Source organism: Nicotiana attenuata, chromosome 5 (genome assembly GCF_001879085.1).
Source record: "Nicotiana attenuata strain UT chromosome 5, NIATTr2, whole genome shotgun sequence".
NCBI classification, from domain to species: Eukaryota; Viridiplantae; Streptophyta; class Magnoliopsida; order Solanales; family Solanaceae; genus Nicotiana; species Nicotiana attenuata.
Window position 1 is genome coordinate 11,472,006 of NC_031993.1, and position 15,568 is coordinate 11,487,573.

The 15,568-nt window shown below is 35.7% G+C and overlaps 1 protein-coding gene across 1 annotated transcript; it reads right to left on the bottom strand.

The window, feature by feature from the left end:
- LOC109225307 (E3 ubiquitin-protein ligase UPL5) lies at nucleotides 710–9,642 on the bottom strand. Its single transcript, XM_019389928.1, has 3 exons — nucleotides 7,635–9,642; nucleotides 4,368–4,957; nucleotides 710–1,359 (listed from the first exon to the last, which is right to left on the bottom strand). The coding sequence occupies exons 1-3, from the start codon at nucleotides 9,430–9,432 to the stop codon at nucleotides 1,096–1,098; spliced, it is 2,652 nt and encodes an 883-aa protein (XP_019245473.1). The 5' UTR covers nucleotides 9,433–9,642; the 3' UTR covers nucleotides 710–1,095.

The following is a 15,568-nucleotide window of genomic DNA, read 5'->3' on the forward strand; positions in this document are numbered from 1 at the left end:
TCTATTATTATTTGATGTTTCCTCTGCTCCGACTTTGTTATTTAGCCGATTGTTTTTAAAGCTTCTCTGCTCATGTCTACTTCGCTATCGTATTTCCTTTAGACTGCTATATTTTTGTTTGATTGAGCCATACATCTTTCAAAAACATCCTCTCTACCTGCACAAGATAGGGGTAAAGTCTACGTGCACACCACCCTTCCTAGAAAGCACTTGTGCTCTTAGACTTCTATTAATATTCTATTATTATTTGATGTTTCCTCTGCTCCAACTTTGTTATTTAGCCAGTTGTTTTTAAAGCTTCTCTGCTCATGTCTACTTCGCTACCTTATTTCCTTTAGACTGCTATATTTTTGTTTTCATTGAGCCATACATCTTTCGAAAACAGTCTCTCTACCTGCACAAGATAAGAGGAAAAATCTGCGTACCGTTCCTAGAAACCACTTATGGAATTACACCGGGTATGTTATTGTTATACAAATTTTCCGAATGAGTGGCAAGAAGAATGCCACTGAGTTAGAGGGTGTCTAGCATATCAAAAACAAGTTGACGATTTCAACCATAACAAAGTGAGATGCTGAACAAACCGCAGCTTGCAAGTCTGTAACTAGCAGAAATATTGTACTCAATACAAATGGTATAACTGCTGCCTAACTAAAAGGAGAACACTAAAATACCAGCTCCAAAGGCATGCTCTTTTTAGCATGACAAAGATTGAAAGTAAGCTCTAATATTTACAAATATAAACACCCTCACGTGAGTTGAAAGGAGTGAGGAAAGAAACTGAAACAGAGGCTAGGCCTAAGAAGTAAAATAGGAAGAAATAGAATTAAAATTAAAAGAAAAACTTGACCCTTCTTGCTTTCTTTATTAACAGATACTATACCTGTATAAAGTTAATTGGGTTTTGGGGTTTGTTTGGGGGGGGGGGGGGGGGGGGGTTAGGGAGGATCTAGAACTACAACCTTCCGCCGTTTAAACCAGCCAAAAAAACCTTACCACAGTCAAGTTCCAAATGGGAGCATATCCTATACATATGTACAAGCTGATTACATATCTTATGTGCAGTTGATTTCAGGTCCCAGAAGATCACAGATGTCACCAGGTACCAAAGCTGCAACCAACATGCTCCTGGGTGATAATGCGAAGTCGGTCTTGCATGACATCCATGGATGGATAAGGAGGAAAGCATAGACGGTAGAAGCATGTGTGTGACGAAGGCAGGCGATCATAAGACTCTCTGGTTTTGTAGATGTAAAGCCTAGAAGCCAAACCACCGAAACCCTCTACTGGAAGATACTTTATTGAAGTCCAAAAGAAGAGGAGAACCTTTCTCTGCTCGGCAGACATGCAACCAACAATCTGCAGGAACAAAAGAAAACAAACTTTAAATTGGTTTGAATCAGATCTCATAAACCAAGGTTCATCCTCATAATACTCTAAGTGGTAACAACAAGTTCCAAAGTCCACCTTAGGAACAACTAGGTAATCCAGGACTTATATCCAATGACCACCAGATACCTGTTCATTTGCTTTGTCCAACTCTGTCTTCTACATAAAAATTGCATTAATCCAAGCACTGAGAGACACATACAAGTGGATCTTCGCACAGCTCATTGCCTCACTAACATTCACACAAATGAAATGCAAAGACACAAGATACTAAATGCAAAAGAAGGGCGGCTCTAAATGGCATGGGTATGCTCAAACTTCAGATTTGTTGAAGCAGGACAAGAAGACGTATCTTTTGGCACTGTTCAACTTGTTTAGCATTCTACTCAAACACAACTTTGCAGCTCTCAACCGGGAGATCCTTTCTTAAGTTATGTAGAATGAGAGATGAGGTAAATAAAATCTCCATAGATGACTATAGAAGATCAAAAGGACTGCAAACTTCTCCAAACAGCACAATTGATCGAACCTTTTTATAGTTAATTTGCAGATAAATTGCTATACCCAGATTCAAAGTATTTTTCTAACCTGCAAGATGCTCTTCACAGAAACCAATGGCTTCATTGTTGATTCTTAGTCCACCTAAGAATGTGGATAAATGTGTGAGCCAAGGGCAGCAACAGGCCCATAGCCTAAAATTAGCCTCTAAATTTGCTCACCCCTGACCTTCAGGAAAAACGAAAAAGATAACCAATTCTATAAAGTAATTGCTTCTCTCTTCTATCTATCCAAGCGTTGAGCGATCACAGAAGAGTCGAAGACTTCCTCCTTTCTTTTTCCTCTAACAGAAGACTTCCTTTCAACACTGGCCAATTCGATTAATTCTTTTCATGATTTTTGCTCCTTTTTCTTCTCTTCGAAGTATCATCTGTTGTTTAGAAACTTTGTCAATAATAATCATATCTAGTCCAGCTGTCCACCTCTTGTTGGTATAGTGGTGATCGACAGCTCTCTCAAGTAGACTAGCCATTCAAAACCTTCTTTGGCATCTCCAATCAGTTACGCTCTCTAGTCTCTACATGAATCTTCTGTAACTCTTCATTCACTTCAGGCTATAGAAATATAAAGTCCTTCAGGAGTTTCAACTTCCAACCCCCCTGGCCCCTACCCAACCAAAAAAGGAAAAAGAAGAAGACAATATCCTCATTCTCAAAAAGAAGATAACGGCCTTATGACTAAAAAATCTTAAAAACAGAGTAAGAAACACAAGGACCTTCAAAACTTTCTTTGGCACCTCCAACCAGTTACGGTCTCCACAAGAGTTAAGGAAGATTATTAACTCCAAACTAGACTGGGCTGGCTATATGAATCTTCTGTTACCATTCCCTTCACTTCAGGCTATAGAAGGGTATAGGCAGTATAAATATTCTTAATGGAGCTAACAAACTCACTTATGCATTTACTATCTTTTGTACTATTTACATCTACTTGATGCCATTAATGATATCACTTCATCAAAAAATAAAATATATTCTTCATCACAGGAGGAAGAGAGGGGGGGGGGGGGGGTAAGGCAAAGAAAAGGTAAAGTAAATGTTGCAATGCGCAAAAATGTGTCACTTGCACTCTCTTGCATGGGTTATCTTAATGCAAACTCAAAATTCAAACCAACCAAACGGACCCAGGGTTCCAGTTGAAAGCATCTTAAGCTCGAGGAATATGGAAATCTAAGAAAATGCATCAACAAAGTTCTTTCAAAAAGGAAATTTCCAGTTGATATTAAGGATCAACAACAATTATGTATGGAATTGTTCCTTCTTTTTCCACTACCTTCTCATACTCCGGCATCAAAGCACAAATAAAAGGGTATCAAGATAGGGATATCGCAGTGCTTAAAAATCATAACTTAACTGTACTTTATCACGTAAATAACGAGAACAACCCCTCTAGACTGCCCAAATTGGATATATCTCTCCTTAAATATTAAAATTACAGGAAAACCGCTAAGCTTTTAGTTTTGTTGCTACACACACCTCTCTATGACAAAAATTCAAAAATTATCTAAAAGCTGTTGATTTTACACGAAAATGTGAATTTACACATACAATACCCTTCTAGAAACTAAAACTTTTTTTCTTTTGACCTGACCTTAAATTAAAAGGGAAAAAGAAAAAAGAAATTAATGGAAGTACCTTTTTTACATAAGTGGAGATATCTAACATGTCACATTACAGCTTGTATTCTCTATATTAACTCAAAAATTTGCACCTTGAAAATTAAGTTTATCTGGGTGCATAGGTAATCATCACTTTTTGGATAGTATTAAGTTTTAAGATGGACTAATTTGTTTCGAGGTTAGGTCTTTCTTTCTCTTTTTCCTAGCCTATAATTTCTTCTTCATAAAGCACAAAGGACACACAAGTCATAACAAATTCATTTGCACACTTGTTAAATGAAGGGTCTAACAAGGGTGCCACTTTATTAAAAAAGAAAGGGAGCCACTTAATTTCACAAAGACCTTAGGTATCTGTAACTTAAGCGGTCTAGCAAGGGTGCCCCTGTAACTTACCTTAACAATAAAGTAATAACAAAAGCAAATATGAATAGCTGCAGTTTCAAGAGAAAAAATATAGCGATATAAATAGGCATATAGGTGAAACGGACTCTTCCTTAAGGTTTCTCCTTCAACAGTGTCCGTTGGATCCAGAATCTCTCCAAAAAAAAGGACATTTACTATTAGGAAGGTAGACTTTTTTGGAAAAGAAAATTAACGTGACAACACTCCCTCCTCCAATAAAAAAAATAAATAAGGGAAAAAGAGAAAAGATAGAAGAAAATATAGGTTTTGCCAGGAACGATACCCTTGTAAAGAATCAAGCTTCTGCACTGAATATTAACAGAACAAAGAAGAACATGAAAAAAGGAATGATGTCTTCAATAACGGAAATATATGAATTGAAAAAAAAAGGAACAAATACCTTCCAAAACCAAGATATTTGAGGATCACTTTCTTTGTAGCCATTGTAATCAGTATGTGCTTTCCAGTCTTCCACAGAAACAGCAGTTTCACTCCCATGGAGCATCCAGTCAAGATCTTCAAGATCTAAGCTCTGGAAAAAGGATTTCTGGAGCCTTAAGGTAGTTATAATGTCCGCAAAACCTTGAGCAAAATGAGCTACCTGCTCAGCAATGGATGTGACAAAGCGATGCTGAATAAGAAGCTCAACATACTGCTCCCTGTTTTTACTAGTCACCATAGTACCTCTCCCGTTGGGGCAAAGCTCGACAACCTTCCTGGATCCTAACTCTTCAACTTCACGAACAAATGTCAAAGCAAGAGTATCTTGATCCACCATCTCTGGATCCATCTCCAATATCTGCTTGCAGCTGCTATACAAGTATGGATCTGCATCCCTTATGTCATCTAATGAAATATTCTTCCCCGACAATTGTAAAAAGAACACGCGATCAAAGACAACACCAACTTGTATTTTATGCATTAAGGCCAAAGCAATTACCCTGCCAGAGAAGCTAAAATACTCAAGGTGCAAAGGGTCCACCTTAGACGCTGCAATAAAAATATGTAGCAAGAAGATAAGGTCCCAATAACAAGAGCATTACTATTGTCTTGCAAAATAAAAACAATGCTCCAAACAGAACATAGCTATTAAATGCACTGTAGGTTCATCCAAATAAATGGAAACACTCACTATTAACGAAAATATTCAGCTTGTCTAACCACACATCTTGAACAGAAAAAAAAAATGATACTATGCCTTCGAAGTACTCCATATGCAGTGCAACCCAAACAAAAGTGAACCACGAATTTCTAGCTTCGTGTGAGAAAGTTTTCTGGCTAAGGATCAGTATGGTCATCTCACACGAATTTCCAACTTCGCGTGAGAAAGCTGAAAATTGTCATTTATTGACTGTCAGACCGTCTTTTTTTCTTTTTTTTTTTTTGATAACCGAGAAATCGCCGAGGCCAGTGGTGCTCGGTTCAAACACTCTGGATAATGGGCCCACATCTCTACCCTACTCCACTTAACTAGCAGGCCTTGTCTGCAGTAGGGTTCAAACTCGTGATGTGAGTCCAATCAACATATCACGCGTTGCGCTCTTACCATATACTAAAGTCTTGGGGGCGTCTAACACCCCCATTCAAATTGTTACCTTCATATAGTATCTACCTAACTCTTACATATATAAGTAATTTGTGGACTGACGAAGGACTTGGTGGATATTCTTACAAGACGTTAATTTGATGTTACAAATTTAATAATAATGTCTCCGATGTATCTCTTCTCCAACAAAAACACAATAGATTTCTATGTGTTTTTTCCTTTCATGGAACATCAAACTTGATGCAATATAGAGTGCAACTAGATTATCGCACAAGTTTCATCTAACTAGTATTTCCAAATTTTAGTTCTCGAAAGAGTTGTTTGATCCATATAACTTCACAAGTTGTCACCACCATGGCTCGATATTCTGCTCTATCTTGGAGGCTAGAGGTAACAACCATATTTTATTTCTTTTTCTTCAAAGACACCAAACTTCTAACCAAAACACAACATCCTAACTGAATGTCTATAAAAATGTGACCGTGTCAATCTTCTGTTGAAGCCTTCTATCCTAGAGTATATTTCACATATTGAAGGATGCCATTGCCTCCTAAGGTACATCGTATGGAGATAAAAAACTTACTTATAATACCCACCAAAAAGGCAATATCACATTGAGTGTATGAAGATGGTTCACCTTATCAAACAATCCTTTTTTTTTTAAATTTGACGAGGTAAGTAAATTTAATTTAACAAGTACAATTACCTATATTTCCCGGGATCTCTAAGAAGCTCTTCCGACCTAGTAGAAGCTTAACATTTTATTGAAAAGGTAAATGATCCTAATGGGCGCTTAACACTTGGACCATAGTCTGATTAATAGTCCTACAATATCTTTTTGTCCCTTATGGTTTAAGGTCAACAAATTGTGATTCCTCTTCTCCCCAAGAACGTCAAAAGTATACTTCCACTGAGAAATAATAATGTGCAACCTGAATTGGGACACTTCAACGTCTAAGAACTATCACAATCTAATATCTATCTAGGTTCTTAGACTAAAAGTGCTGATAGAGATGTTTCAACTTAACATTAACCTCTTGATTAATACTATTGCATGTCATAACTATATCATCAATATGAATTACCAAAGCAAATACACGGATTCTGAGCAGGGTACCAATTGAGCACAAAAATAAAGAGACGAGTTGTGTTACTTTTGCATAATTGTGCTAAACATACAAAACCATACTCGAACAGACTGGTTCAGTCCATATAGTGATTGACAAAACTTGTATACAAAACCATAAGATCCCCACTGAGCAACAAACCCCGGTAGTTGCTCCAGGGATACTTCATCCTTATGATTTCATGAAAAAATACATACTTGATGTCCAACCGATGAAGAGGCCAGTGAAAAACGGAATGCATAAACAATATGAGATTGATCAAAGTAATCTTAGCCCCGAGAAAACATACCCACTCAAATTCAAAAATCAAAGTATAGCAAATGTACCTTTACCAAATAAATCTGAGCATTTGGACCAACTATTATTGTGAACACCATTAAAACAACCAACAAAATTTTCACTAGGGGTAGAGAAACAACTCTCGAATACGATTAGAGTATAAAGCAAACATCTTCTCATTTACAGCCTATTGCCAACCTGGATGAGGAGCTTCACCTATAGGCTCAAGGATGGGATTAGAGGAGAAGGACTATACAAACGTACAAAAGGGTAAGAACAAATATTGATAACTCAAAAAGATACGATGAGATGACGATTATGAGTAAAGCGAATACTTAATAGCCCTTGAAACTAGGGGAGACAGGTTTGCAATAAGAGAAGAATCTGAATCAAGATGTGTCGGAGGCAGTTAGTTTTATATAGAAAGGACTATATCAACTATGGCGGTTCACTTACACCAAATTACCAAATGAAACAAGTGAAGAAATTTGCTTTTTTCTATTTTTCGGTTGTCATTTGGAATGCAAATTCAATTCATTCAATCCACTAGAGCTACGGATAACGATGTCAAATACAAACCTCAACAAAGTCTCAAATTTTATTGCATGTTCAGCATATAAAACTTTGAAGTCAAATACTAACAAAAGGTTTAAAATTGCAAGTTCATACAAAACAAAATGCCAAAGAAATAATAACAAAGGCAAGAAAAGCTTACCTGGATTTGGAAAAAACCTTCTACGGTCATTTGGACAAGCAACAAACAGAGCATTTTGAGGGTTGAAGATTGCTTGACATACCAAGAAAAACCACTCTCTTAAGACGCCAGGCCCCGTAGCTTCTTCATTCTTGAATTCCATAAACAAGCCACCACGAAGTGACTCGGGATCTGCATGTGCGATGTACTCAAAAGATTCTGATAGCAACTGTGAGCGGTCAATGAGCATCTCATGAAGCTCCTCGTACTCGTCCTTCACTTCTGGAAGCATCATCATGGCCAAATGCCTCCTCGCCTCAAAATTAGTTACTTCCTTGTGCTCCAGTATCCACCGATGATCTTCAGATCGTTTAGCAAATTTAACAATCAGAAAACACAACGAAACCCTTCTTTGCCTCATTTTTTTCCAAAATTCGTTCTCCGAGCCCTTAAAAAGCTTTGAAATACCATTTATCTCCTTCAGAATTGCAAGATACTGGGACCACCCAAGTGCGAAGGGCTCACCTTCTCCTTTCTCTTTCCCAACAAAATGTTCTTCCATTTTCTTCAAACACAGCTCCAGTTTCTCCAGCAAATCAAAGTAAATATCATGCAAACATTTAATCTGATCCCTGTAATACGGCATTCCATAACTTTTGCTTCCCTCTTCACTGGTGCCGCATTCCTCCTGCAATGGGAAAGCGATCGGACTGCAAATAGCTACATGATCCCCTATCACATTCCTGACAGGACGCATAAACGCAGTAAAATCACGCACATCACTCAAAGACGGCCCCATAAAGGCATTCAATGATTCCATACTCGGATCCAAAGCACGTGATAACTTAACCCCCAGCTCGCGGACGAACGGGAAAATATCTCCCAATGCTATCACATCCTTACCATTACTCTCCCACCTCGAAATGCCAATGGACTCTACTATACCCCCTAAACTACTCCGACAAAGGCCATACAATGAATCATCAACTCCAGCAGCTCCACTTAACAACTTACAAAATTCTAACACTATTGGCGCACATTGCATATATATAGGTTTAGGCAAAACAGTCTTACTCGAATTAACAAACTGACGAATCGATTCATCAGCAGTATCTTTGTTTACCTTCGCTTGAGACATATAAAGCATTACGAGAGCTGCGGGAGCACACGAGGAGAGGAAAATCTGGAGGTGTTCGGCGGCTTGTTCAGCGTCGTTACGTGGCGTCATCGTGAGAAACTCCGTGAGCCTCGTCTTTATACGACTCGAAGGCCTAGGGTTTTGGCCTTTGCAGAGGTCGAAAATTTGAGAAACTAAGTCGTTGATCAGCTGCCACGCCTGCGGATGTCCCGTGCTCCGCATTCTGCCGACCAATTGTAATCCGGCGTCGTTTTGGACTTCGCATTCGGCTAACGTTTGCTCCCACTGTAACTGTTTCCCCCTGTAGATTAATCGCTGCTCGATTATCGGTATTCCCGTTATGAATTGAATTTTCTCGTGAACTGATTTCACTGAGTCAGTTGACTCGGTTTGAAGCACCAAAGTGTTGCCGCCAGATAATAACCGGACGAAGAACTGAAGACGGCCAGAGGATGACGCCAGCGACGATGACGATGGCATCATCGATGATGACGATGAAGATGAAGGCGTCGAGGATGAAGACGGAGAGTGATGACGTGGACGGGAATCATCCGTGAAGGATGAAGGGGCAAGTTGGTCTTTTCTCATTCTGAGGGCGGAGGGTGGTGGTACTAAGTCGTCAGAGGCATAATCGTCGAGCTTCCGTTTGGGGTTGTTAACGGCGCCGGCGTTAGACGTCATTGGAAGTCGGGGGGTTTTACGGTACACATGAGTCCATGGAATTAAAACCCCATCACCAAAACCCTTTGTTTTTTTTCCTTCAATCAAAATTCAAACAAGAAATTGGAGAAAAAAAAACATGAAGAGAGAGAAAGAGTTATATAAGACTCTGTCTGTGAAAAGGTCGTGAAAGTGGAGAGTGATGAAATTGGGAAAGAAATGAAGGTTTTGTTTACGCTAAGTAGTGTGAAATGACGAAAAAGGGTTTCCCGCGAGCTACATGCTTTTTCAGTTACTACTAATACTTTATTCTAAAGAGGAGAACATATCCATGCACATAAATATCTTCTTTATTTTATTAGAAAAAAAAAAAAAAAAAAAGAGGGACAGGAGGGGTGAGTTACTAATTTATTAGTAAAAAAGATATTGCAGTGCATAAATTGTTTCGCGTTCAAGATCGTATTCCTAGGAATATAATATAGACAGTTTATCCTAATACAAATATTAGTGACTGATTTTACAGTTCGATTACATAATAAATTATACAGAGATAATTTTACAATTCGAATACGTGATAAATTATACAGGATAATTTTACGTTATTTAATTGAGTACCCTTTTGTAAACTAAAGACAAAATAAAAGAATTGGTAGTAAAATAAAAATTTATTGACATCCAATGTTTACACATAATCGATGAATATAAAATAAGTGTTTTTCATAGACATATTTATCACTTAATTATGTTAAGTGAATTGTATTTTTACTTTAAATGTAATTGATATAATTAAATTACTTAATTTGGTGCAAACTCCAAATAATAACTATTTACCTTTGGATTACTTAGTGATTTACATTTATGATTTTCAGTATGAATCTAGATTTATTCTTATTTTTTAAAATAAATTTTTATTAATAGAGAATCTGCACAAATTACTATAATCCATAGTTATTTCTAAAATATCACAGTCAAACTAAAATGTTTGACTTTACAAATAGCAATAGTCGAATTCTTTGTTGTTTTTTTTTTTTTGAAATTTGTGCTTTTTATTTCTCAATTATTGGAAATTTAGAATTTAATTTTGTTATATTTAGCTAAGTATATTCAACCTTCAATTAATTGGATGTGCATTTTTTTGTATTTTTGCACGTGAATCCTCGCAAATATGACGAATTATATAAACCAATTAATTATCAATGTGTTGTGTTAAATTTGTACCTCTGCTTTATATTTGAAGGTAATATAACTCTAAAAGTAATTTGTTTATAACATGGTTCCTATTAGGGGTGTACAAACTGAACCGGAAAATCGCACCAAATTGAAAAGTCAAACCAAACAGATTAAAAAATCCGACTAGGTTTGGTTTGATTTGGTTTGGTATTCCGTAAAAAAATCGAACCAAACCGACGTATAAATATATAATTGTTATATAAAAATTTCTTTAAAAAGTGTCTACAAATATTTGGGATTCTCTTACGGGATATAATATTTAATAGAATATAAAGTGCTCCATATTTAATAATCTTAAATAATGGGCTGTATGATCATTTTCTTATCAAGTGTTACTGAAATGCGTTAATCTCTTTGTTCTTCCATATTCATATCATATGTTAAAGATCTTTCAATTTCTTATGTCTTTTCTGAATGTGAAGTGATTATTATTGTTTAGGTATCATATTGATTTTTATGTTTAATTACAAAATTCGGTTAAACTTGAAAGTGTACATCAATGAAAAATTATTGTCAGACGATTAAAAAATAACTATTATGTGTTACTAAGAAAACTCTCCCATAAGAATATTTTAATTATGTTTGCCAATTTTTTATATTTTTACTAAACATATATTTACTTATCAATAATTTAATAAGGTAAGATTGAAATAATATTTAACTAACAAAAAACCCGAAAAAACCGACAAAATCGTACAATCCAAACCGATATAGTTGATTTGGTTTGATTTTGCTAAAAATCAAACCACCCCGATCCATATACACCGCTAGTTCCTATCAAGAAGGGAGCAAAACTCATACGTAAATAATAAAAGGTTAAATTTGCTCAATCAGACAACACAAAGACTAAATTCAAAATATACCAATAACTAGGGGACTAGAAGTGCAATTGTCTCTTATTTTTGGACGATTGAGCTATTTTGAAATTACATAAAAGAAGAAACAATATTTCTCAAAATTTAAATATATGAGTTTAAAGATCATAATCATAATAATATGTATTTTTAGGTTTAATTGATTTATTGTATAAGTTGTGCCAAACTTTGAGATTTGGTTTTTAATTAGTGATTATTCATATTTAGTAACTTGTTCATTAAGTTACTGTATCAATTTTTGTAACAAAATCTGATACTACTAATTCTGGATTTGCAATATCTTGACCATCACGTAATTTCATTGAATTAAATATTCCTTTTCACAGAAGAGAACGTGTACAAGCCGCTAAAAAGGTAAATTCAGTGCTGCGTATTAGCAACTCAGCTTTTATACTTAAAATATTAAAGCCAACCTCTAAAGGCTGTTGACTTGTTCACACTTCACATAGCGTGTGAGTTTGGGGCTTTTGAAAGTTTCTACCGGCGTACAATAACACACACTAAAGTATTACTTTTTGAAGGAGGAAAAAGCTCACACTTGATAAATGAACCAAAAAGAAAAAAGAAAAAATAAAAAAAAAAGGAATAAAGCACAACACATATCCTTAATTCCCTTTTAACACGAGCCTTTTTTTTCCCTCCCGGTGTCCGATAAAATTCAGATTCGCGCCCGACAGGGGCAGAGGGAGAGTATTGCTAACGGGTGGACGAACCTAGTAACTTTTACTTACATCATAAATTTATATTAAAATATTCATTAAATATGTATTTTGTTTTATCGTGAACGCAGTAACAAAACAAGTTGTGGGTTCAACAACAAGTTTAGAACCATAAACTTCAAATCCTCACTCTGCCTCCGGCGCCTAAGAACATTTGGGGGTAAATCGCTTCTTAATAAAGACGACTATACACTCAGACCTCGAACCCGAGATCTCTGGTTAAGGATGAAGAAGTACTTACCATTCCATCAAAAGCCTTGTTGGTCACACAAGCTTCAACTTCATAGATAAAGTATATATATTGTTTTTAATGATCTTGTTCGGATTAATCTGTATGCACCTCAAAATTTCGCCAATCAAGACTTAGGCAATCGAAAATAAAATTACTTTTTTACGCTTCTAGAATTTGAACTCTAATTTCCCATTGACGTTTTCATTTTATTAACAGTTAAACCACATCTAATTGGATGCAGATAATTAAGATATATATATATATATATGTGTGTGTGTGTATATCTTGTGTAAATGAGTCAAGGTTCTGAAAAAACTCAGCAGAAGCTTTTATTTTAAAAGGTAAAATTGAATGCTAGATGATTAGTGAAATTCTTTATGAGTTTGTTTGGAAAGCAACAAGAGAATTGGAGTTGGTGTAATTACTAGGGTAGTAAATACACATTCTAATAATTACACAGTATTGTAATTACGACGGCATGTTTGTTTGTCATAGTGTAATTACAAGTTTACTGTTTGGTTGCACAAGTGTAATTACACAGTTAGATTAAATTTTAAATATAGAGTTAGTTATCAAAATTAAATGTTACTCCCTCCGTTCCAGTTTATGTGAACCTATTTCCTTTTTGGTCCGTTCCAAAAAGAATGACTTCTTTCTAAATTTGGAAACAATTTAGCTTAAACTTATAATTCTACCCTTAATGAGAAGTTTTTATAACCACACAAATACTCTGGGCCCCTTTTTGACTTGTTTAGGACCACAAATTTCAAAAGTCTTCATTTTTTCTTAAACTCCGTGCCCAGTCAAACAGGTTCACATAAATTGGAACGGAGGGAGTAATATTTAACAAATATATGCCTTTATAAATAATATTAAATTTGACATTTAAGATAGATATTGTTTCTTGAAAATATATTAATTACTAATCATATACTTGTAATGACTATTGTAAAAATAATTGATATATATTTTTCAAATTAATAATATTTTACTTTAATCAATTATAAAAATAAAACTACATGTTTTATAAAAACATCACGGATTGCATGCTTGATAAGATGATTAATATTTATAAATATAATGCCATAACATTACTCAAATATTTTACGAAAAAATAATCTGTCAATTCTAACTAAAAGTGACTGCATGCAATCTGAATTATTAAGTGAATACTACAAAAGCAAATAGAATGGAAGTTGTGATGACTCAAAAGGTCATCTTATATTTTAGAACTCGATTCTGCGCTCTCCTTCCTCGATTTACGTGCGCAGTCCGGGCGTGCTTTCGAAAAGCTTTTATGTTGAAAGTTGATGAAAATAAGAATTTATGCCTTGAAATTTGATTTTTATTGACTTCGGTCAAAGTTTTGAGTAAACGGATCCGGACCCGTATTTTGACGGTCCTAGTGGGTCCGTAATGAAATATGGGACCTGAGCATATGCCCGGAATCGAATTCCGAGGTCCCTAGCTCGAGAAATGAATTTTTATTGAAAATTGAAAGTCTGAAAATCTAATGGTTTTAAAGAATTGATTTATGTTTGGCCTTGTTTATACCGGGTCCGTATTTTAGTTCCGGAGCTCGGTATAGGTCCAGTATAATATTTATTAACTTATCTGTAAATTTTGGTGAAAAACGGATTTGGTTTGACGTGATTCGGACGTCCGGTTGTGAAGTTAGAAGTTTTAAAGCTTTCTTAAAAATTTCATTCGATTTGGTGTTCAACTCGCAGTTCTAGGTGTTATTTTGGCGATTAGATCGCGCGAGCAAGTTCGTATGATGTTTTAGGACTTGTGTGCATGTTTGGTTTGGAACCCCGAGGGCTCGGGTGAGTTTCGGATAGGCTACGGGATGTTTTGAACTTAGAAAATCTGGTATTTTTGCTGCAGCAGCTGTTCTGGTGTGTTCTTCTTCGCGTTCGTGAAGGTACTCTTGCGAACGCGAAGGGTAAGCTGGTCAGGGTGAGTTTTTCCTCTTTGCGAACGCGAAGGCTTGGTCACGAACACAGAGTGATGGGGGCTATCACACCTCCTTTTTCTACCCGAAAGGATATAAGGAAGTTTTTCCAATTAAAGTGACATTAATCGAAATGGAATTATTTATTTATTTCAGAGTCGCCACTTGGAATAATTTATGGTGTCCCAAGTCACCGGTTTATTTTAAAATCCCAAATCGAGGAAAATTGACTTTATTTAAAAGTCTGCGAAACCAGAAAATCTAGGTAAGGAATTCTGTTAACTCGGGAGAAGGGTTAGGCATTCCCGGGTTCGGTGGTTCTAGCAGGGTCGCTTAACTATTAATAATTGGCCTAATTATCTGATTTATTACATGTTTTAAACCTATTGTGCATTTGTAACTTTATAACCGCTTTTATTTATTTAAAATCGCTTTTTAGGATTTATGGAACTATTTCTGGAACAATTACGGTTGTCGTACACTTGTCGTTTTGGTACACATTGCAAACCGTGTCACGGGAACCGTACCCGCAATCCACAACATGTTTATTTTTATTATTATTCGAAATTATGGTCGGGTCACATAAAATGCACACCCGAATTGGGGATTATGTATCACGACTATACCACGGGAACCGTACCCATAGCCGTGATAATTTATTAATCACGCCTAAAGCAAGCTACAATATTCATGTATTATTCATTCTAAAAAACTAATTTGAGATGGTTGTAAGGTCATGAATTATGAAAATTATTGTGGACAAAGTGAATACAAGATAGCCTATTTTAATACATGGGTTCTAACAGGCAGATTTGGAATTTACTTAGAAAACTAGCTATTGAGATGCACGAGCATAGAAACAAAACTAATGAAATAATAGTGAACAAACAAATTCTTTCTCAAACTCATCTTATTAATACTTATATACAATTCAAAAAAAATACTACAAACTAAAGGTGAAGAGAAACTAGTTCATTCATTAAAGGAAGTATTGTATCACTTTCAACAAATTTACGTGATTACTAACATTCAAACACAAAGTAATATATGTTGGGTTTTGGATGTATTTAATTAATATATTAAATACTTAAAAGAGGGTGAATGGGAAATGGAGGAAAATGAAATTTTTGAGTGAAATTTTAAGTTC